Genomic DNA, 24,826 nt, shown 5'->3' on the forward strand with positions numbered 1-24,826 from the left:
GTATTAGTATTTAGGAGTCCTTACTTAATAACTTAAAATGTGGAGAGCTGCTGAAGTGTTTTGTGCAGTTAAACTCATAAAAACTAATCTCGTGTAACACCTGATAACGCGTCTATACTTTTTTCTCTTGCCTTCCATAACAAATTTGTTCAATGAGAGTAAGGCACTGTAAGCTTATATTTAATCCTAAACTTAAGTTTCTTCCAGCCATAATACAATCTACATATTCTTTGTAGTTAAGTACATTTATGGACTTTTTTTATTAAGGTCATATTTCTCAATCTTTTGACAAGGTGTTAATTCTGTAAACCCAAGAGTAGCATTTAAATCACAGTAAAGTATCACATGTCTGTAGTTAGTCTCATTTACTTATTTTGATTGCTTACAATAATTGTCTAATAATTGATTTTGCAAAACAGTTACTTAATGCCTTCAAGTCTGAAATGTTTGGCAGAAAAAAAAAATCAGGTATTTTTCCTGATATTGCTTGAGTTGAAAAGCCAGGATGCATTTAACCCCTTATTCATCTCTAAATTTATTAACTAACTGAATGTTGGAATGATAGGAACCGGGATATGAAACTGGTTAGTCTGTGGAATAACGTTATGTTTCTGGAGCCTAGAGTTAATAATCAGCAGAAGAAATGGCAGTAATGAAGAATGCTTTTCAAATAAGACTGCAATAACATAATTTGTGAGATAAGATTAAGAGATATGTGCTGACCACATTCTTGACGCCATCTCTCTAGTTGTCTCTGCATTGCTCCATATATCCAGGAGACTTCTGTTCTCAGGTTCATCTTTCTTGAGGGAGTGCTATGACTCTTCAGTACACAATTCCTGGAGACACATCAGTTCCAGAATATGTGGTGATGTGGGTGCCCCCCGCTCAGAGAGTCACAGTCTGCACCCAGCTATTGGGGTTCACTGCCTGAGGGACATCATGCTGAAAGGATCAGGGTTTGGAAACGTGAGCTCCGTGTGTGTGTTTGCAGGCATACGTTAGCTGGAATGCCTTTGGCTGAAGTGGGCAGAAGGTATTATAGCATCACTGGAACCAAGGGGTGGTGCTCAGTTCCGGCTCTGGGTGGAGCTTTCGGCATTTTGATGTGCAGGCACACTATGTGGGCAGCACTTTTTCTCTTCAAGCGTTGCCATTATTACGCTTATTAACCAGAAGAAGGAAAAAAATGGGCAACATTTAAAGGACACTCTCAAAAAACAGCATTCAAATTCACAAAGATGGCTGTCCATAACTACACTTCAGTATGTGAGATGTTTTTGACTGCTTTGGATCTGAAGGTGATCTTATTTCCGAAGTGTAGTGTAATTACTCAACCTATTAAGTCTCTCTTTTTCTGTCAGCTTGGGCATATACTGAAAGTTGTTTTGCTATTTGTACTAAAAAAAAAAAAAGAATAAAAAGTTTCCTGTGTTTTCCTGTCTAGAGAACAAACATCCGTTTTCCTCTGGTTTCTGCACACACTACTAGTAGAAAGAAAGCAGCGTATGAATATTTTGACACTTCTGAATTCTTAATGGTTTTGTTAAAACAAGCCGTTATAAGTTTTCATTTATTAATATTGGACATCCTAGAGCAATATAAGACTTCTGTAGTCCTAGGCAGAAGTCGTTTCAGAAACGTCATGCCATGCTAATATTTCCAGAGAAGTATGAAACCCTCATACTTAAAGCTGAAGTGATGTTTTTTACACAGATATTTCTAACATCAGACAAGTTTTAAAGCTTGGATTAAAATTCTTTGCTTTACACATGAACTTGAAGTCCTTCAGATTTTCCTAAAATTCTTTAAGTATTCAAACTTCTCATTTTATCTGTTGCAAAAGTGTTTGCTTTATGTAGCATTTCTCTGTGTTTAGTTTAAGGTATTTAAGAAATGCAGATTAGATATGTTGTGTTGAAACTTTTGAACCAGCACATTCAGTTCCTTGTTTTGTATGTCTTATAGACATCCAGCAGAAGGAACTAGAAAGTGAGACCTGTGAGGAATCTCTGAGGGAACTGGGGCTGTTCAGTGTGGAGAAGAGGCTGAGGGGAGACCTTATCACTCTTTACAACTGCCTAAACAGGAGGCTGCAGCGAGGAGGAGGAGGGTGTGTCAATCTCTTTTCTCAGGGATGAGTGATAGGATGCGAGGAAACTTCCTCAGGTTGTACCAGGGGAAGTTTAGACCAGATATCAGGAAAAAAAATTCTTCCCCAAGAGAGTGGTCGAGCATTGAAACTGGCTGCCCTAGGAAGTAGTGGAGTCCCCATCCCTGGAGGTATTCATGAGACATGTTGATGTGGCTTATGGACATGTTTTAGTGATAGTAGTTGGTATGCCAGGTTGGTGGCCGGGCTTGATATTGAAGGCCTTTCCCAATCTAAATTATTCTGTGATTCAAAATGTTATTTTACTGACGTCTCTAGGAAGGCAGAGGCTCGGTAGTACAAGTTTCTAGTGCTACCCCGCGGATTTGGCAGCGTTTCAGTTACAAATGCAAAGTACTTATCTGGCTTTTTATTAGTTAAAGAACAATTTAAAAGCCTACAGGGATTCTTTTATTTTTTTAAGTACTACAAAAGTAAGTCAGTGAATGTTAATTTTTAAAATGGAGAATGTGCTTGTGGTATTATTGGGCTTTGGGGAAGGAAGAAGTTTATATATGTGTATTACAGTAGACTCCTCTTGCCCTCACCAAAGCAGTGTCTTGCTTAAGAAGGTTGTACAAGGCCTACTGTGTGGGAAGTTATCTCCAAGGCAATCTCTAAAATGTGTGCAACTGTGCACACACAAATGTAGTTTTGAAATCAGATAGGCAACAACAGTGTGAGTCTTTAAAAGCATGTGTGTAAGTTAGTCACTGCAGTCTTAGCTATGCTATGTCTGTGTGCTAATTTACAGTAACCTAGCCATTCAATTTATAAGGGAGTAGTTACTCTTTGCTAGACTCCTGTGTAGGAACTTAAAGGGTTCTCTTGTGGTCTTTCTTTTTACATAAAAATCAAGAATCAACATGAGAAGATACATAATAGTTCTACAGTAGCTTTTTTTAGTTTTCATTAATGCCATTTCTGTGCTTTTTGTTTTCCATCATGATGGATATGGAAAGAAAAGAGTTCCTTAGATGTCAACTGTTAGAGACAACTCTAATCTTAGTGCTGTGCCTTAATATTTCATACATGATCTGATTAAAGCATAATGTTTGATGTAATAAAATACTGTTAAAGTAATCAGTGTTTATACACTGAAATAGTTCAAATACTACATGAGCTAGAAAGGTGTACGTGCTTCCTTAGCAACTTACCTAGCTTGAAAATGTAAGCCCTCTTTTTGCAGGGAATTGGCCAGCTTTTCACGATGTATTTTAACATGAGTAAAAACTCTGGCTGCTCTAGGTGAAAATGTATGCAAACATTTAGAGAAGATGATGAGAAATAATTCTTTTAACATTCATAGTTATATTACACAGGTCAGAAAAACCACTGCACCAAAGAACTTGTGGCCTATGGGTAGACTGCAGTGGAGAAATAAAAGAAAAATGTGATGAGGAAGAATAAAGCTAAAATGCTGATGTGGATGTGAAATGACTGCCATTCTGTATGTACGTGTGCACACACATACAAGCCTAAGATCAAATATGCAAGAACTGGAAAGGCTGGAAATCTTTCCTCAGATCAGGATATAGCTATTCCCATGTACAGTAGTGGCTTTGATGGTGTTGATGGTGCTGCTCTACTTTTTTTTATGATCTTCCAACTCTGCCTTGGAGTGCCAGGGAAACTTTTTTTATTCTGTTCCTGGAACATTTAGAAGGTCAGGTAGACATTTGAAGTAATGATTTTCTTTCTTCCCTTTCGCCCTTATGGATCTCATGATCATAGAGAAGGAATAGGGGTGCTATTGTTGAATAATGTACACCTCAATAGTTATTTTAAGAACTTGAGAACACTTCCCCTTCTGAAGCCACTGCATTGAAACTCTAGTACTTGACCAGCCCGTCTTAACGGCTAGGCACAGCAAGTGCTGAGTAACCCCAGCAGGTCTCGCACTTCAGTTCTGATGTACTTGTTCTTTGGAGAATCTGTGCGTGCATCAACTTCTGGAAAAATCAACTTCAGCTATCACAGTTTCTGATTAATGTCTTGCTGCCCGTGTTCTAACTATTAGATACATAGCGTATCTTTAAATTTGCTTTAAAGGCCTATGTATTGGGCATATCCAAAATGTTTGAGATTTTCTGTCATATTTCATATCTTGCTTTAATAACTAGCTTTCTTAAAAGAATATGGATTTTTTGGTGTTTCTTTTGAAAATACAGTGAATTATGGTGTTCTTGGTGCTGCATGTAGCCTTTCTGTCCTAATCAGCAGTAGCTTTCAGGTGGTTTATTTACCATTTGCATGTTTCTGTAAACATATGGCTTTAGTAACTGACCATTTCAATGTTTTTTGTGTGTATATAGTACTAAGCACATTGAGTAATATAGAGATACAGTTGTAATTCTTCAAAATACATGCTTGCCATATGTTACTGTGGGAGAAAGGGGAGAATTTGGCAAATAGCTGTTTGTGAACCATATACTTCACTAAGCTGGGGTTATCCAGCCTTGAGCTCATCTTTAATCATGGTTTTGTGAGCAGTTCAATTAACCAAGTAACGCTTTTCCTACTGATTGAAGTAATAGGCTAAATATCAAATAACTGCGGTCATCTGGAATCTTGTATATTAACAGAAAAAACACATTTTAAAGGATTTATATCCTATTGGTGTAGTATTTATTGACAGTATTACGGAATAAATGCCTGGATCGTTTGTCATGCAGCTTCCCTCTCAGTGGCAACTGTACCTCAATGCTATGCATCGGAGAGTTGATTATCTGTAAATCCAGTTCTGTTCTTCTTGCAGCCTTGCTTTGCATCCAAACTGCTCTTTTTTTCATTACCAATTGAGATTGTGTCCACTGTAACACTAGAATGTAAAGCCGATAACTATGTGTAAACAGGATTTACCTTTTCTTTTCATAGGACCCATAAATCAAATTGTGTGTTAAATATATTTGCATTTGTCAAGATGAGAGTCCTGCATTTAAAAAAAATCTCTGATGTTCCCTCTGATTCAGAAATCTTGTGTTTCAGTGCCTGACTAATCTCTGCCTTGCTGATGCTTTTGAACGAGCTTTGTATGTGAAAGCTCTACTAATCCTTGTACTTACTGTTTGAATGTTTGCTACAGGAAGCGAGCAGCTGCAAAGCATCTAATAGAGCGCTACTACCACCAGTTAACTGAGGGCTGTGGAAATGAAGCCTGCACGAATGAATTTTGTGCTTCCTGTCCAACTTTTCTCCGTATGGATAACAATGCAGCAGCCATTAAGGCCCTCGAGCTTTATAAGATTAATGCAAAACTCTGTGATCCTCATCCCTCCAAGAAAGGAACGAGCTCAGCTTACCTAGAAAACAATTCCAAGGGTGCCCATAACAATTCCTGCACTGACAGAAAAATGAACAAGAAGGAAATGCAAGGCCCAAGAGATGACTTTAAAGGTAAGACGATACTTTGGAATCCTTATAAAATAGAACACATTTCATGTGCGCAAGTACAAACCAGCAGATTTCAGTGTGGTGGTGTTCTGCTGACTTTTTAAGAAAAATACAGTGTTCAGCCTTCAAATATTTTGCTATAGATTGTGTGAAATAGCTGGATGAATGCTGAACACTGATTCCAGACCTGGATCTTCACTGCATCTCCAAAATTCATCTGTAATTGCCTTCTGAGATTACTGCAAACATGGAGATCTTTTTTTAGGTGCTGTTGTATGCCTGCTTAACTACTTTAACTAGTTTTGTAATTGCTCTGTAGTAAATGAGATGTAAGAATTGCACTTCAAATAATTCCAGTGTCTGTGTTAAGAAATCAACAGGTGAACAAAAATGATACAACAGATGATATGCTTGTTCAGTCAACTTTTTTTTTGAAGCGGAAATAGGGCTAATAAAACCTTGAGACTGACTTCCATAGATTTGTGTTGGACTGTTCATGGCTTTAGAACATGCCTTCCTCGTGATTGTACAAAACTTAACCTTTAGTTTGAAGCTGTGTTTTTTTTTACTAAATGGCAAACCTTCCAGTTATGATACTAGACAGATAATTTATTTGCAAATCAAGTTAAGAGAGCACTAGAGAGAAAGAGACCACAAAGTAAGATGAAATCTTGATTGTTGCCTAAAAATAAGCATCCAAAAAAAAATCCATCTACCAAATGAGAAAAGTTTAAGCAAAGAATGTGAAACTATTTACAGCAAAGAATTAGAAAGACCTGTAGAATCAGCAATGAAATACAACTCTAAGAGACCTGAGATGCTCCAGTCAATACTAGCACTAGTTTCATCTTTAGCTGAGTGAGGGTGCGTCCCCAAATTATTTGTGATCTGAGTAAGCAGAGATCCAAAGAGTAGAGAGGGGAAAAGGGAGCCAATTAGTGTTAGACTGGCAAGAGACACATTAGGTCCATTTTGTGGTTTGTCTCTTAATCTTGTGTATTTGAATGGAGATGTGCATGTACAGGATTTTCATTTGCTCACCCTACCATCTCTCCGCAACATAGGTAAGCAAGAATCTTTGCAACCCATCTCCAAGGACAGCCCATTGTCTAAAGCAGTGACTCAAACTTTGTGCATTGTAAAATCACGAATACAGAGTTGGAAGTTCAAAGTAATTTAGAAGAATTGCCCCTTGGAATTATTTAAATTTACTTTCTGTAATGATAAATACTAGGATTATTATCTCTTAGGAAAGGTTTATCTGGAGACCATGGTCGGCATCTCACTAATCTCTTAGATGACATTCTGAAAAGAGGAAAGAAAATGCAAGGGAATTAACAAATATGTTTTAAAAACAAACAAATATGGATTAGAAATGCAGTCAAATATAAAGAGAGCCGTTTCAAAGTTTGCGTTATAATTAGCCTGGAAACATGTCTTCAGCTCTGCCAGTACATTGAATTGGGAACAGAGAGGATGATGGACAGGCAGTGATGACACAATCATTACAGAGCTTCCTTAAGAAATAATAAAAAGATGATCAAGTTTTGCTGATTAGGGAGTGTGCCAACCATGTATAGATCACAGATGGTCTTTTTCACAGTTGAAAAAGTACTTGGCGAAATTGGAAGATAACTGCTGCGTTTGGATCACTGCTAAAACTTTACTTCGTGTATGGATTTGTCATGGAGTATCACTGAGAGCAAAGTTAGAGGGGAACTATGTTTACATCATTAGAAGACTTAGTTGTAGTAGAAGGGGTGAGAGAAGGCACATATAACTGCACGTGTTCAGATGTCTCCACTAAAAGTGACTGGAGTTAGAAGGAACCTTTGCTTATGCTGGGTTTATTCTCCAGCCAGTCACTATCTGATCTAGATATATCAGATGCTGACCGCTGCTATAGAGTAAAATTGAACAGGCCCTTACACAGCAGCTCTGTTGGAGCATGGTCACAGGATATGACTTAAAGCTGTTATGGAACTCCTGGTGGTAACACTTAATTTTTTAACAGGAAATAGCACAAGGTTTGTTTCTGAAATAGTAAAAGCATGTAAAAGAATGACTGGAGAAATTCTGTTGAATTTAAAATGTGTAACTGTTAAATTGTCAACTTTATTAGTAAGTTTTGAGCTATGAATAACTTCTGTGCTCTTGTCAGTGAACCCAAGGCTATAGTCCTTGTTTTCAAGAGTTATGGCACAGAACAATCTGAGAGGCTGAATTTATTTTAGGCAAGGTTTCTGCTTGCATGTGCACTACAGCATGTAAAAATAGGGAGTGTACTAGGATTGAATCTCTTTATAATATTCTCATTGCTGTTATTTATTCAACAGGACAGATCTTAGTTTTGAAGCTTTTTCTGCTCTCTTCATATTTAATGGAAGTCAAGCTCAGTAGAATGACATAAGGTTAATCTTTCCTATGTTACGTGTGCTCTAAGAATGGTTTGGAGGCTCTGCAAAAAAATCAATAGGTTCTCTCTCTGCATGGTTTAGTTGGTATTTTTAATTTCACATTCATTCCAAGCAGCCATTAATGTACGGAATTGCATTTCAAAATACTTCAACGTATACTGTCTCTATAAAGATGATAGGCTTACTCTCTGCAGAGGTGGTTATAAATTCAGTTGTTGTTCTGTGTGCCTGTTTAGAAGAATCTGATTGGGGTAGAATGAGAACAGCCTGCATTATAGCATCTCTGCATATCTGAGAACACACATCACATCACTGTATCCAGCAACAGCCCCAATATAACCAATGTGTTTGGTGGTAATCGTACTCTTAAATCATCGCATGATACGAGAGCACTTGTGCGTGCTGTTTGAGAAGCAGTGGAGAAAACTGTAACCAGTGCTTTCTCCCTCTTGTTACGAGATAAAAAGGAAGATTTGGGTTAGCAAGTGGACCTCAAAATGAGTACAGAGGGTGGGAGACAGGTGCTGTACTGTTGATGTGTAAACCATCTTGTCTATCTGAATAGCATGTTGAAGAGTATATTCCAACTGTTATTTGTACAAACAAAAAACCCACCTGCCCAACAGTGCATGTAATTTGGAAGGCAGCATAAACTTAGAAACCTGTGTTGTGGGTTTTTGGAATGATTTTCAGGTATGTCTTGTGTAAAAACTGTTGCAGAATCCATAACATCTCTTATTTATTTCTAATATCCTTATTTCTAATATTCAACAACATAAGTTACTGAATCTTTTAAAAATCTATATTTAAGTCAGATTATGTATGTGCTCTGTTGAAAAAACTTGATACAGTTTAGTTCAGGCAGCCTAATGACTTGTGTGTTGGCTGTACAGATTTACCAGAAGCATTGGTATTATGTCACGCAGCCTTATTAAGGCTTTTAAAGTTTTAACATATTGCTGATTGCTCTAGTTGCTCTTGTTTAGACAATATAATACTATCAAAGAGGACTGAATGTAGTCAATCAACTGCAAAGCAGATTTTCTATCACAGCATGGTCTCTGATGGACATCCACAAATTAGATGATATAAAAAAGAACTCTGAGTTCTTGATCATCATGCTAATGAAAGTGAGGTATGTCTTGAATTTATAATGTGCTGACACTATTTTTCTAGCATGTGCTGATGATGTAATAATATACACAGCATTACATATACATTATGATATGTGTAATATAATATACACATAATACGTATAACATACATATAATGTATAATATACATTATTATGTATAGCACATTAGAAGTATTTTCTTAATTTTTATCTTAATACAATCAATAGTAATATTTTTTCTTGTTATAGATGTGACTTTTCTAACGGAAGACAAGATATATGAAATTCTTGAACTATGTCGAGAGAAAGAGGATTATTCCCCTTTAATCCGAGTGATTGGGAGAGTATTTTCCAGTGCTGAAGCACTGGTACAGAGTTTCCGAAAAGCCAAGCAGCACACCAAGGAGGAGCTCAAGTCTCTTCAAGGAAAGGATGAAGACAAAGATGAAGATGAAAAGGAAAAAGCTGCCTGTTCAGCTGCTGCTATGGAAGAAGATTCAGGCGCATCATCGTCTTCGTCATCAAGAATAGGTGATAACACACAAGGAGATAATAACCTTCAAAAACTAGGCCCTGATGAAGTGTCTGTAGATATCGAAGCAGTCAGGCGGGTCTACGATAGATTACTTTCTAATGAAAAAATAGAAACTGCCTTTTTAAATGCACTTGTGTACTTGTCACCTAATGTGGAATGTGACTTGACTTACCATAATGTATACTCTCGGGATCCGAACTATCTGAATTTGTTTATTATCATTATGGAGAATGGCAATCTTCATAGCCCAGAATATCTGGAAATGGCTCTACCGTTGTTTTGCAAAGCAATGAGCAAGCTGCCCCTTGCAGCTCAAGCAAAACTGGTCAGATTGTGGTCTAAGTATAGAGCAGACCAAATTCGGAGAATGATGGAGACATTTCAGCAGCTTATTACGTACAAAGTCATAAGCAACGAGTTCAACAGTCGTAACTTAGTGAACGATGATGATGCTGTTGTTGCTGCTTCCAAGTGCTTGAAAATGGTTTACTATGCAAATGTAGTTGGAGGGGATGTGGATACAGATCATAATGAAGAGGAAGATGAAGAACCCATCCCGGAATCAAGTGAACTAACTCTTCAAGAGCTGTTGGGTGAGGAAAGAAGAAATAAAAAAGGTCCTCGAGTGGACCCACTGGAAACTGAACTTGGTGTGAAAACTATAGATTGCAGAAAACCACTTATCCCCTTTGAAGAATTTATTAATGAACCACTGAATGATGTTCTAGAAATGGACAAAGACTACACTTTCTTCAAAGTAGAAACAGAAAATAAATTCTCTTTTATGACTTGTCCCTTCATATTGAATGCTGTTACTAAGAACCTGGGACTGTATTATGACAATAGGATCCGGATGTACAGTGAACGACGCATAACTGTGCTCTACAGCTTAGTTCAAGGACAGCAGCTCAACCCATATTTACGACTTAAAGTGAGACGTGATCACATCATAGATGATGCACTCGTGCGGGTAAGTCACACAGCAACATGGAGCCTAGGTTTGTAGTGTTCGACTATCACAAACTACACAGGCTTTGACTAACTGAGAAAGACTACGTGTGAATTCAGTGTCTTCTGTACTAGAGTTCCTCAGCAAGAACCCCAAATAGCTTTATTATATTAAGTTTGAAATTCTGAGCATGATGCTGGAGACTTAAATGTTCATCTCAGTCACTTGACATCTTAGGTGGTGAAATATCAAGCAGTTCTTAACCCTCATGAACAGGTTCCATGCTGTTATGTATCTTGATGCGGAGAGTGGCCTAATTCTGTGTCTTATTTTCTCTGAACTCTGGACTGCATCATCTTTTGATAACGGGGGTTTTCCAGATGGATGTTTGAATTAAAGCCTTTCAGCTGTGTGCTATTCTTGAGGACTTAAGATCTTCTAGGTGCAAAGTGTGTATGAAGAGCGACTGCTTGATAAGTAGAACTTCTTGCCTTTCTAAGCCTTGTTGCTATTTTGTGCAAATAACACAACTGAGAACGGGGAAGTAGGACCTGTTAGTACCTGAGAACTGTGAGAGCAGCCTGTTTCTGAATATGATAGCTTCTTAAAGTAAAACAAAGAGACTTGGTCGTGCTTTTTCTGAAGATGGGAGTTGTGCAGAATACGAACTACAAAGAATATTTAACTGTAAACACTTTTCCATAAAAACCTTTCCTATGAAGAAAGATTGAGGGGACTGAGCTTGTTTAGCTTGGAGAAGTCTCTGGGGAGACCTCATTGTGGCCTTCCAGTACTTGAAGGGAACGTATAAACAAGAGGGGGAACGACTGTTTACATGGGTTGATAGGGATAGGACAAGGGGGAATGGTTTTAAATGGGAGATTTAGGTAAGACATTAGGAGGAAGTTTTTCACACAGAGGGTGGTGATGTGCTAGAACAGGTTGCCCAGGGAGGTTGTGGATGCCCCGTCCCTGGAGTCATTCAAGGTCAGGCTGGACGTGGCTCTGGGCAGCCTGGTCTAGTGGTTGGCGACCCTGCACGCAGCAGGGGGGTTGAAACTAGATGATCTTTAACGTCCTTTTCAACCCAGGCCATTCTGTGATTCTGTGATAAATTTGTCCCTTACTTTCAGGACTTTTCCTCGTTTTTGCCTAAAGCTCTTATTTTTCAGAAGTCTATTTTTGTTTTCTGTTAAAAGCAAAACAGTCCTTGTAAATTTTTAAACTTGAACTTGCCTTTAAAGCACGTTGCTAGTGAGTCAGGGCATGTATTTTTGGGAGAGACTTTGGGGAAGATATGACTTTGCTTCTCAGTCCAACAGCTACTTCTATTTTCAGTTTTAACTACTACTGGAGATGAGTTGTGAGAGCCCTAAAAGAGCTCCCACCTTGATTTGCAGTGTACATCTGAATTTCTAGATGGGTTAGGTGCTTCACAGGAATAGTTAATATTATGAATTTATGTGGAAGACTTTTGCCTCAGAGTATCAATTGGTAGTCAGGGGAAATGAAGAGGGGAATTTGTGGTGAAAAAATGGCTTCAGTCTGAAAGCCTACTTTTTGTAATAGGCAAATGAGGAATACACTGTTGTAAGATTAACCCTCCTGCGTACCCATTTTCTGATATTTTTTTTTTTTAGAATGCTATTTGTAGTTCTACTATCTATCAAGCTTACTGTTGTGTCAAGTTTTGTCACCTTAAAGTAATGGAGTTTATTTCATTGACAATCTTCAACTCTGATACGCATAAATAATGGCAAAGAGGGAGGCAAAGTACTTTCTCTTCAGGAGGGGATGAGCTAAAACAGTATAAGAGCTAGTTCTAGGGAGATGTTTTATTAATATTAGTTCTAGCAGAGAAGAAGCAGACCTCCCTCATACTGAAGGTGAGAAAGAAATCTTTGAGGACAAAAAGTGTTTAATTTAACTTAGAAAGCTCATGGACAGCAACAAGTTGGTGAGTTCCTACAGCTCAGCTGGGCCACAGCAGGCATCACTGAGCTGTTGATAATTTAAATGAAACATACTCATTTGTGATGCGTGTGCAGCAGCCCTAGCACTGCCCAGCAGTCTACAAATATATGCCTGGGCAGTTGCCATGGATCCTCTAATGGATGTTAATTTAAGCTGTCTAAACATGTTAAATCATGGTGATCACAATCTGTCAAAATCCTAAGGAGAGTAGAAATTTTAGGCTGTTTATTCTTAGACAGAAAATAAAGGAAAAATTAAATGATTTTGCATACAAACAATCTGAGCTGAACTTACGGTGTTAGTCAACAAAAACAGGCACGGCCCAAGCTATTCTCAAAAGTGAAAAATAGGTTATATTCAAGAAAATGGTGACGATTGAAAATTCACCTTGTTGTACAGACCATTGGTTTCAAAGTGAAAGAGGGGAGATTTAAATTGGATATAAGGAAAGGGTTTTTTTGGTTTTGGGTTTATTTTTTTCACAGTAAGGGTAGTGACACCCTGGAACAGGTTGCTCAGAGATGTGGTGGATGCTCCATCCTTGGAGACATTCAGGGCCAGGCTGGATGGGGCTCTGAGCAACCTGATGTAGCTGTAGGTGTCTGTGTTCATTGCAGGTGAGTTGGACTTGATGACCTTTAATGGTCCCTTCTAACTCAGACAATTCTGTGGTTCTGTGCAAGCTATGATTAAAAATACTAATACAGAATATAATACTGAATAATAATACAGCATACAGAAGTCACCTTTAAACCATGAATGTGTTTTAGTTGACAATGAGGTATCAGTGCTCAAGGAAGGGATTTTAAATATTTCTGAGGAAGCATTAGTAATTAAGGAATGGGGGAATGAAACAATACAGTGCTTCTGTTTACCATGTGTTTATCTCTTGCATTTGTTTCTTCTCTTTTTACATCTTTTTGATATTAGTAGAAATAAATTCAGGGAATTTATGGTCTCTCTGAAGAGATGATAAACTCCCCTTGAGAGGAGGAAAAAAAAAAAGGACATAATGGTATAGGGAGATTGAACGGGAAATATTGGGGTTTTGTTGGTTTTCTGGTTTTTTTCAGCTGATAGCCTGTTGTCAGTCCTCTTATCGGGAAGCAGGCTTAATGTAAGCAAAAGGACTTAATTCTTCCAGTGCGTCTAAAAGCTATCGATCTTATTTGCCAGTCATGAAAGAAAGATCTTTCAGAAGCTAATCAATGCAGGCATTTTGGTGTGACCCACACAGACCTCAGGAAGGCTCCAAGCTGTAGATCTGCTGGTAGCTGGACAAGTTAGTCGGGGAAATACTGCTCAGTGCTATGGCCTTGTGCTTTACTCAGCAGCCGTGTGATCTATCAGTTTAAAAACTGGTGCTTTTGCTATAGGTACTTTCCGTAACAAATTTGGAAGTGCTTGTCACAGTTTTCACACTTTGTTTCCACTTCCTGACACTTCAGTGGCGTGAAATAAGTCAGGACAGAAGTCTTCATTATGTCCCAATCATAGAAGTGACTTGGTGTCTCTGATTGCAGTCAGAGTTGGAACTGCAAGTCAAAGACGGATTTGATGCCGTCAGAAACACAACGGTACATAAGTGAAAGCTGCACTGTACGGGTTTGTATCAGTGATGGCTGCAGCTTGGGGTGTGATATTGAACTTGGCAAGAGTCGCGCTAGAAACTATTAGATTTTGCCAAGTCTCAAGTTGTAAAATCATAGTCTTAAATCTGTTCAGTGCTTAAGTTACAGGTAAGTAATACCACTTCTGATACTCTACTCTTGTGTTGCTGGGTTTTTTTGATCATTTGTTTTACTTCTGGAATTTGTATTCATGAACTGTTGATCTAAATACTTCAACTTATTTGAATTACAAGTAATTTTATGCTCATGTCAGAAGACCAGTGTTTTTACAGGGTATTTTCTACAGACTTCTTGGCAATATGCATAATAATTGACCATTTCATGATGAAGTCATTTTCAAGAATATTGATTAAAGTGAGGTTGAGGTGATCTTAATCATATTTTTAACGGTACTGGATATTTTAAAAACAACTGTAGCAATCAGCTTTCATAATTTACTTGAGCAAATGGACTTGATTGCAGATCTCTGTTAATTAGTCAAGCTGGTTTTCTCTCAATATTTAAACTTGAATTCATCGTGTACGTCTTGCTTTTTGGACTTCATCAAAACAAATATGAACACTGGTGCTTTTTAATTACAGTAGGATTTTTTTCTTACGCTGAGAATTTGACGTAATACCTTTTAAATAATTATTTAAAGCTGCTTTCTGTGAAGAGAACTGAAGTTGTCCCTGGAATGAATACATCTAAGCAAAAATTGCATTTATAAATTCCTGGTTCCGTTTTTTTGCGTGTGCCATCAAACTTGTATTTTTCTGTTTTCTATTGAAATTGGCTTAATGAAACAGACTTTGTACTGTTTGCTTACAGTATACTAAGTTGTATGTACATTAGCCTGAAAAGCCCTGAGAAATGTTAAAGTGTTAGTCCTCACTTCTATTACAGAACTCTCACGTTTGGGAGTTGAGAGCTCAGATTGCAGTCCTAGAAAGCAGTTGACATGCTTTTTTGTGTGTGTAATGTGTTTCTTTCAAGAGGTTAGCTCTAATACAACTGAGTCATGTTACATGGATGTGGTGGTAATGAAAAGCTTATCCTTAAATCCTCTCTTCTGCCTTTTCATCTCCCAACAGTCACTTCTTTCATCCTCTTCCTCTGAGTTTATCCTTTTTTTTTTTTTTTTTTTTTTTTTTTTTTTTTTTTTTTTGCTTAGATTCTTTGTGGATTTATTTTCAGGTAGCAGTAATTTAAGAGGTATGAGCTACGAGGTGAGTTTTGCAGGTGAAAAAGTGGTGGATTCCTCCAGCAAGCAAGTATCTCTGGCTGGTATTTGCTTGCAGAGTAGAAATTCACTTGGACAAATTTTGATTTGAATTCAGACAGCTGGAAGGCAGCCAGCCTCATGTAAATAACTCTGCTAACTGGATTGATGAGCGAAAACTGTGCAACTACTAAAACCAGTGTGCAGATTCTCACGTTGTTAGGCACCAAGTATTCCAGGAGCTTTACGGTGTCCTTGTAGACTAAGTTGGTTTTTGTGTGTTCAGTTGAAAATCTCAGCCCTTATTCTGACTGTATTGATGTATGCCAGCAACATGGGCAAGCATATATCTGAGCCATGAAATACAGCTTAAGATGATGTTTTCTGGGAAGGTGCTGGAAAGTGTAATGACTTCATATGTTTAGCTAAACCACCCTGGGAGAAAATGTTAGCTTCTAAAACTTTGGGAACTCAGATGCACCCAGATTGGGTTGGTCCAGCAGCATTTGTGTGGGCATGACTGAAGTAGATCTGGTTATTTAAAAATAAAAATAAAAAAAAAATCCTTTAAGCTGAAGTTCATACTTCCTTGCTGTTGAAACACTACTGCAGTTATGCTAAAATTCAGGGCCTCTCTGATTATGTCTGTATTCTATCAAGTTCAATTTTTTTTCTTGTTTAGCATCAGTTCAGAGACACGGATGTTCAGAGGAGCAGCTAAATCCATGACTTTTGGTTGAGCAGCTTAGCAACATTGTCCTGGTTATAAAATCATCTTCAAGGAACATTAGACTTTGACTCAAAATATGGGCTTTTTGGTAATCCTTTATTTGACTTCCTCTCAGACATCCAGCACAGTGTTCCAATCTGCCCAGCCAGCACTGCTCAAATAGGGTGCTTCCTTCCCCTTTCTTTTCTTTTATGTTGCTCATTGCAGCCTAGTTCTCAGCCAAAGAACTAAAGGTAAATGCAGTGCGTTTCTGACACGAGAATCTATACCATGGCAAAGGATCGCTGTCCCAAAGGAAATTCACATGCAGTACCTGCTTTTTCAGGACTCATCAGAATTCATAAAACTCAAAATAGTAATTTGGTGCTGGTGGCAAATATACAAAGTCATGGCTGGAAAGAAAAAAAGTATTATTAGTGCCACTTGTGTCTATCCAGCTTTCATGTATAACCAGTATTTATGGTCTGAAAATTACTATGTTTTCAATGTTTTTAAAACGACCATCTGTTTTACGTAAAGCATTGCTTGAGCTCTGTTGTCCTGTTAGGAGCAAAATTCTTCTAACACATCTGTACAATGCATAACTTCAAAAAGATTGACGTGAAAGGCAAGATGCAAAACTGTACTACTGTGGGAAGCGTGTGATGAGAATATAAAAGATGGGGAACTGCAGCATGGGTTTATAGTTGAAAACGTGGTGAACTTCAAAACATGTTATTTTAGTCTCCTTGGGAGCTAAAATAGTTCATTGCCAGTGATAGTCAATAGAATACTGCATGGGGAGACTTCTTTAGGTAGTGCAATAACTAAATTACGAGATTCCATGTAAAAAAGAACCTTAATATGCATCTCATCTAGCAATCTGACTTCACTTGCTTTTATTTGTGGGTCTTCACGGCTAACCTCCATTTCTTTAACTGTGCTTTGTAATCAGTGGAGCTACCCTATCTATAGGCTGTATAGGAAGGATGTCTTGTATCTACAGGGTACCCTGTAGTATCTACCCTTCCTGATACTAATTTGCAATACCTGTTGATGTGATTGTTTCCCCTCATGCTCCTTTTGCACGGGGAGCTTCAAAGTCTTCACCCATCTTGAGCTCTGCCACTTATCTGTCCTGATGTCTCATTCACTGGTGTCACTTCCTTCTTTATCCTCTTTGTTCCTGTTTTCCTTTGCACTCCCATTGTAAAATTCTGGGGCGTTAAGTGTTGGTGGCTGTGGGGATAAGCTAGGGTAGTGAAATTGAAAAGAATGGATTCAGCGTGTTAAGAACGCACGCTAGTAAGTACAATTGGCAGTTACTGTGAGTAATATAGAAGAATTCTTCATAGAGGAATGTACAGGTTCATCTTTGTTTTACTGTACTACTGTTGAGTTTTCTTCTGCATGTAGGCATGTTTAATATAATAATACTGCACAAGTTTGGTATGTTTACACTTCAAACAGCATTACTTCTTGCCACGTATAAATCCTCCAACTTGTAGTTTAATGAAAGGACGAATTTCAGTTGGAAAAAGTGTTACAGACCTGTAACAGTTTGTATACAGAAGTGAAACCCTTTCCTATAAAACATCATTTCTGTTTGACTTTAAATTTCCCAGGAAGAAGTGCAGTAGATCTGCTTAATGACGCTGAAGAAAAAAGAGCAAGAGATTTGTGATTTCTTCACTTAGGGTCGGGAGGAAAGGAGATTCATTTGACTAATATTAGTGTCCTTTTATTTTTGTTCCTCCCATCTCTACGCTGTTAGTGAGATGTGGCCACCTTTTAAAGCTTCCAAAAAATATATCTGTGTATTCACAAAACTTGTAGTTGTCAGTTATGTAGATCAAACTGCAGTCTTTTGTTGTCAGATGCATTCAGTTATCACAGCAGTGCACCTTGTTTTCATATTGTTTTTTGTGGGTTTTTTTCCAACGTAATGCTGACTTACTTGAAGCGAGCGTTTAAAAGAATGGAAATAGAGAGCTCTAACAGACTTAACTGGCTAACAGATCTCATGTTTGGTAAGCTTCCTGCTACAGAAATCCCTAAATGCCAATTCATGTTCAAAGTGGTTTAGCATTAATATTGATGTACTTTAAGTTGTGATTTATACATACTTTCTTCTTAGATCTGGAGGGTAATTTTGCTTTAGTTACTTGATGTTCCATTGAGATGTACTAATGAAATAATTACATCTGTTCACTCAATAGCTAGAGATGATTGCCATGGAAAATCCTGCAGACTTGAAGAAGCAATTGTATGTTGAATTTGAAGGAGAGCAAGGGGTAGATGAAGGAGGTGTTTCCAAAGAATTTTTTCAACTGGTTGTGGAAGAAATCTTCAATCCAGATATTGGTATGTTGTCTAATAACTTACTGAATACTCAGAAGTGAAGGTATTTGTAGTGCCTTTCTACATCTGCTGCTTCTTTTCCCTGAAGCTCCACAGATTGATTTCTTGGTGATCATGAGAATGCTTAACTCGCTGAGGTTCAGTATTTTGTCTTCAGTCGTCGTTGTGAGAAGCAGTGATGAAAGACATAACTGTGCAGTTAGTGAGAGCCGTCATTGTTTGCTTAAGTATGAATCAGTAGTGCAGGGTTCCTTTGCAGGGTTCCTTTGTTTGTTCTCTCACCTTTCTCCTCGCTTTGCTTTGTGATTAGCTTCTAGAATTAGTAAGCAAACCAAAGAGGAAGAACTTCTGCAGTAAAACCAGAGTAGGACTATGGTGAGTTCTTGAGTTATTTCCTCCCCTTCTCTCAGCTTAAGAACAATCTCATTCTAAAAAGTCTCAGTTCTTCTAATGGTTTAATCTAAAATGGCTACAGCATACCAGTAGTGCCAAATTTGCTTGTAGTTGGTTAAGAAGAACTGCAAATAATTTAAAACATCTTAGTCGAAGTTTTTATATTTGTGTTTTAATCACATTTACTGTTTTTTCCCTTGCTCCCTGTGCCAGTCTTTAACACTTCCATATTTTTAAATGCAACTGTACTCTGCTTTTAATATGCAGCTTGCTTGCAGCTTTGAAAGGATTAAAATTGTTTAAATATTGTGAATACATTGTGTCATTATAGGAATCAAAGACTTCTACCTGGTTACTGTGCTAATCTCATTATTTATTTGGAGTTTAATGGAACACTTTAGTTCCTGTAATGTAATTTCCATTCAAGCTCAACACCTTTTGTCTGGTAGTTAACTTGTGTTCATCAAACTGACTTTTTTTAAAAAAGCCATTGTACTGAGCTTTGTGGTTTAGAAAGTTGACACAGAAGCAGGTATTCGTTTTGACCAGATGAGAAAGGAAGTTCCCAGAGGAGATAAAAGAATCTGAATCTTGGGACTTGCCCTTCAGCACACACAAGCCTGATCTTGTTAAAAAGTGACACAGATCCATAGACAAGTCTTACTCAGAAAACTGCTGTTGGAGAGATTTGGAATCTAGGTTAGCAAGGCTACTCAGAATTAGAGTATATGAAAGTATTAAGACTTCCTTGTTTCGATGTAGTACTATTTCTGAAGTAAAATTTTTCTTTTTTTTTTTTAAATGAGTCAAGGAAAGTCGTATGGGGTTTTTCATCATTGTGCTGTGTATTGAAATAGTCCTGTGTCAGAATTGAAGTCTGGTTCAGCTAGTAATATCTGGCTAGTGTATGTCTGTTCCCTACAGATAAAGATGTGTAATACATTAGTTGTGCATGCATGGTTTAAATGTTGCTGTTGTATTCAAGTACAAACAATTACATGCTTTTTTTTTGCATTTTTATCAACTTTACTGACAAAAACTAACTTTTCTGCTTATGATATAGTTGTGCAGAAGCAGAAAATGTAGCTTGCTTTCAATTTTCTTTTGCACCTATTAATATGCACTGTAGTATAACAGCTTACACGCTGTGTATACCAAGCGTAATGCCTGATTTGTAAATGCTTTATTTACTGGTGGAAAGAATCCTTTAAAGAGAATTAGCTGTCTTCTGATAGTTATGTGGAGTGATGTTTATTGTTATAATAGTTCTTTTGCAAGTATGTTGCTAGTGTTTTCATATTATAAACTACCTTAAAGGTTTTGTTCAAGGAAGCAATAACACAGACAAAGTTGGAGATTCATTACCAGTAATTTTCATGGTAAAAGAAGGAATAGTTTCATATAATATTCCTAGCTATGTTGTACAATTGTTTTCCCTTTATTTCAGCTTCCCTTTTTTTCTCGTGCTATATTGTGATTTTAATGTAAAATAGTCCTAATTTTGGTCAGTGATTAAAATTAGATTTCATTTTAGAGCCTTTTCAGAGGTGTATCTGGGTAAAATGTTAGTCCTTTGTTATTAGACATTTGTTGTAAGCAGTGGACTTCATAGAGGGATTCATTTAAATAGTTTATAGCCTGTATAAAAACTGATTTCATGAACAAGAGCTAATCTGGTGGCTTGCTACAGCAAAAAGGGTAAGAGGCTCTTTGCCCTACTCTTGTTCATATAGCCCTGTCCTTTCCCTTCAGCTTTCGGCATGTGCCAGTTCAACTGTTTAATGAAGCCTTCTGTGAACTTGGCAAGAAATTAGTCACCTGAAACAGTATGTTAATCAAATGAGGGGATATAGGGAAAAAGACAAAGCCGCCTACCCCTTCTAGCAGTGACATACTATTAAAATTGCAACCATTCTATGAAACAGCGGTCCCATGCTATGTTTTCTCGTCAAGTTAGAATGTGTGTGACAGCTGAAGCAACTCAGTTGAGTATCAAAAATTGTTTACATTTTTATATATTTATATGTATATATGAGAGTGTGTGTTGGGCATCTAACTCATTTTAAGTTCATTTGTAACTGTTAACACCAGCTCATCGCCATAGGTTTCAGTTCATAGAATCACAGAGGTTGGAAAAACCTCTCAGGTCATTGAGTACAGCTGTCAGCCCATCCCCACCATGCCCACTGACCACGTCTCTCAGTGCCACATCCACATGGTTCTTGAATGTCTCCCAGGACAGTGACTCCACCACCTCCCTTGGCAGCCTGTTCCAATGCCTCACAATCCTCTATGTGAAGAAATTTTTCCTAATATCCAATATGACCTTCCCCTGGCCATTACCTTAAGGCAATTACTATCCTATTGCTAGTTACCTGGGAGAAGAGGCCAACCCCCATCTCGCTACAACCTCCTTGCGGCAGCTGCAGAGAGTGGTGAGACCTCTCCTGAGCCTCCTGTCCTCCAAATTAACCAATCCTAGTTCCCTTAATCACTCCCTGAAAGACTTCTGCTCCAGACACATTACAGCTCTGTTGCCCTTCTCTGGACATATTCCAGGGCCTCAGTGTCTTTCTTGTAGTGAGGGGCCCAAAACTGAACACATCACTCGAGATGTGGCCTCTCCAGAGCTGAGTACAGGGGGATCATCACCTCACTGCTCCTGCTGCCGATGCTATTTCTGATACAAGACAGGATGTCACTGGCCTTCTTGGCCACCTGGGCACACTGCTGGCTGTTGACCAGCAGCACCCCCAGATCCTTTCCCGCCACACAGTTCTATGATAGAGCTGCATGTAGTCCTGTTCTTTGGCCAGAGTCAGCATGGAAGAGCCTTTGAGAGAAGCCCACCACTTATAGTAACTAGAGTTCAACATGATTGTAATCAAAAACCATGTGGATGAATTTTGCTCTTGCACCATCACGTTTATCAAAGTTAAAATCTATGTTGACAGTGTGCTGCTGCTTCCTCAGTAATGGAAGGGATAGAAGGTTGTAAACATGTAGCTTCAGCAGCGTTGTAGGATTTTGCATCACAGGGCTCATGCATGCTTTTAGTGGTAACGTGAGTACTAGCATTTTGAGTACTTTCTGTTACCCTAAAGGTAAGTAGCTTTTCTTTGCCATTAAATTCAGTATAATGCTACATGTTTCAGAGACATTCTAATACACAGAGGTTTATAAAGGTATGTTTTGCATGTTGTTTTTTTGTTTGAAATATAACCGTAATTGTTTAAAATAATTTTTTACAGGCATGTTCACATACGATGAATCTACAAAACTGTTTTGGTTTAATCCGTCCTCTTTTGAAACTGAGGGTCAGTTTACACTGATTGGCATAGTACTGGGTCTTGCGATTTACAATAACTGTATACTGGATGTACATTTTCCCATGGTTGTCTACAGGAAGCTAATGGGCAAAAAAGGAACTTTCCGTGATCTGGCAGACTCCCATCCTGTAAGTTGATTATATTCTTTGTGTTTATTACTGCATTTTCTAAGTACTACCTTCATCAAGATAGAAATTAAACACAGTAGCGCTGTCAAAGTTGTAAGTAAATTAACCGGCGACTTGTGTGAAGAGTCTGTATTTGTTAAATCAATAGCAATAAAAACCTATATCTGACTTGGTGTAGGTAGTGAAACAAATAAGGCTGGATATTAATAGAGTTTTGTTCCGTTTTTTAACAAACTACCAAAGTTGCTTAATGTCATGTATTATTAACTGTTAAATATTTTATTAACATGACCTGTTGTTAATCATTGCTTAATAGCTTCCGAAAGAGATTCTAAAACAGTAGATTTGTTTGCGTTGTAGAAATAGTTTTCTACAAAATACATTACAGTGGCAGTTGACATGCAAAAGTTCGACGCTTGTATTGTGTTTCCTAATGCAAAAGATGGATGCTACAGTCAAGAAATATTCCTTCAGTTTGCAAGCAGTGATCAGTGTCTGTCTTCCCTCACCCCTCCCCAGCCAATGGTTGCATAAAACCACTGAGCTGTAAGCATGCATTAGTAGATAGAGCATAGAAGCAGGTATGCGGGATGTCATCCCCCTGCTCCATCTTCAGCTGAAGATCACCAGTAGCTTCCTATCATGCTTATGAGTAGGACTTGTTATTATGCTTTATTTCACTTCAAAATGGTGGGATGTTTCGCTTTTCATAAGCAGTTTTGCAAAATCTTCAGCAATTCAAACTAAAGAAAGGTAAGATAATACAGTTTAAGAAGAACTTGTCTTTGATTTAATCAGAACATGAAGTACATGTAATCAAGAAATAGGTTATCCAGTCTGCTTTGGATGATTGTATATATCAGCATGCCAACTGTGACCACTTTTTCTGTAAAGAAATGTTGAGAAATAAACAGTTCTCCCACTTTCTTGCAATTTTGATTACAAATTCACATTTTTTTGACTGGAAAAAGTAGATTTATTTTTCTGGAACAAAACAGAGTGGTTCTTAATTTTTTCCTGCTGCACTCACGTTTCTGTTCTAACATCTATGTTGACTTCCTTTAAAAATCATCCTTTTTTAACTCTTGGTATTTCAATATTATTAACTTAAAAAATTAGTTCAGAGCTTTCACAAACCAAAGGTGAAGCTCCAGGTAATCAAGCCACACAATAATTTCTCTAACACCAGAGCATGGAAGATGGATAAGAGCTTCCCTACTCCAACCAAGGGTTCCAAGCTCAATCATTTCCAATGCAAGATATTTCAGGACATGCTGTGGAAATGTTGAAAGGATACAGCTAGTGAAAGGGTGAGGCTTTCATGTAAACATTCAGTAATTAAAACATAAAGAGGGAATTTGTTACTTCTACTAAACTACAAAAATACATTTAAACTCATTTTTTCTTTTACTTTCAGTTTGTATTCAGTCTGAATCCTACACTTCTGTCTCTGCCAAAGAATTGTTTCTTTTCTGCATAAGCTTTGGTTTCCAGAGAGCCTTAGGCTTTTCCTAAGGCATGGCAAAGAGGAAGACTGACCATTTCTTTAAGTGGAACTAACTGTCAAAAGTAATTTCAGATTCCACTCACCAAATTCTGACCTAAGCTGTACTTATTTTGTAAAGTGAGACCTTGGGATTTGGTAATTTCTTTCTTTCTTTTTTTTTTGTATAGATACTTTCTTAATTTAATGACTGTCCTATCTACATTGCTTGCTTCTGCATTACTTCCTAGTTTGTTTTTAAATCGAGATGTAGGAGATAAAAACCTGCTTCCCAATTTTTCCCCGACACAATTATTTCTTTGATTTTAACACACGCATTGGACTTAGTGATGTAAAGTGTTCTGGATGTAAATATGGATTCAGAGGAGTTAAAAGTGAAAGTTAATCACTGACTCTTAACCTACAGATCAGACCATAGTGTTTGACAAGACCCCTGGGTAACAGTAGGCTCTCCTAAGGTCATTATCATTTGTTGCCTCTCATCTTTTTGTCTTTCCTTAGCATCTGCTCTTGGTTGCTTTTACAAACACTTTGTGAGCTTGATGTTCGTTTGTTTGGAGTGCGTGGGAATTAAGTAACTTGTCACAACTGTTTTCATGACAGATGATTTTGTCTCTTCTGATATTACTCTGTGAAATGTATTGAAACTTACTTATGACAGACCTGTATCTTAATCTGTTAGGTTCTTTACCAGAGTTTGAGAGACTTGCTAGAGTATGAAGGAAGTGTGGAAGATGATATGATGATAACTTTTCAAATATCTCACACGGATCTCTTTGGCAATCCAATGATGCATGATTTAAAGGAAAATGGTGATAAAATTCCTATTACAAATGAAAATAGAAAGGTATGCTTTGTGCTCAAATTACTTCTTAAAAGTAATCTTTAATTTTTGGGTGCTCTGTGTAGAATTACTTGGGGCTCTATAGAGATTTGGTTTTGCAATATAAGTTTCAAAGCATATTCTTATTTGTTTTTGTTTTGTTAAAGAGAGCATTGATACATATGTACGTAGCATTTGGAGGTATTTTGACCT

The 24,826-nt window shown here is 37.6% G+C and overlaps 1 protein-coding gene across 7 annotated transcripts in view; it reads left to right on the forward strand.

Moving 5' to 3' along the window:
* The window catches only part of UBE3A (ubiquitin protein ligase E3A), a 50,950-nt gene that overhangs the window by 23,060 nt on the left and 3,064 nt on the right, over window positions 1-24,826 (forward strand). For 5 of the 7 annotated variants that reach the window (XM_021412387.1, XM_021412371.1, XM_021412390.1 and 2 more), the window contains 5 exons: window positions 5,238-5,548; window positions 9,326-10,581; window positions 18,295-18,439; window positions 22,081-22,286; window positions 24,473-24,637. In XM_021412387.1, coding sequence (XP_021268062.1) covers window positions 5,238-5,548; window positions 9,326-10,581; window positions 18,295-18,439; window positions 22,081-22,286; window positions 24,473-24,637 — 2,083 coding nt within the window. Of the gene's footprint in view, window positions 1-883; window positions 1,037-1,214; window positions 1,302-5,237; window positions 5,549-9,325; window positions 10,582-18,294; window positions 18,440-22,080; window positions 22,287-24,472; window positions 24,638-24,826 lie in introns of those variants that run through there. The other 2 variants (XM_021412398.1, XM_021412407.1) reach the window with 2 other exon arrangements.

The sequence above is a fragment of the Numida meleagris genome, chromosome 1, assembly GCF_002078875.1.
Source record: "Numida meleagris isolate 19003 breed g44 Domestic line chromosome 1, NumMel1.0, whole genome shotgun sequence".
NCBI lineage: Eukaryota > Metazoa > Chordata > Aves > Galliformes > Numididae > Numida > Numida meleagris.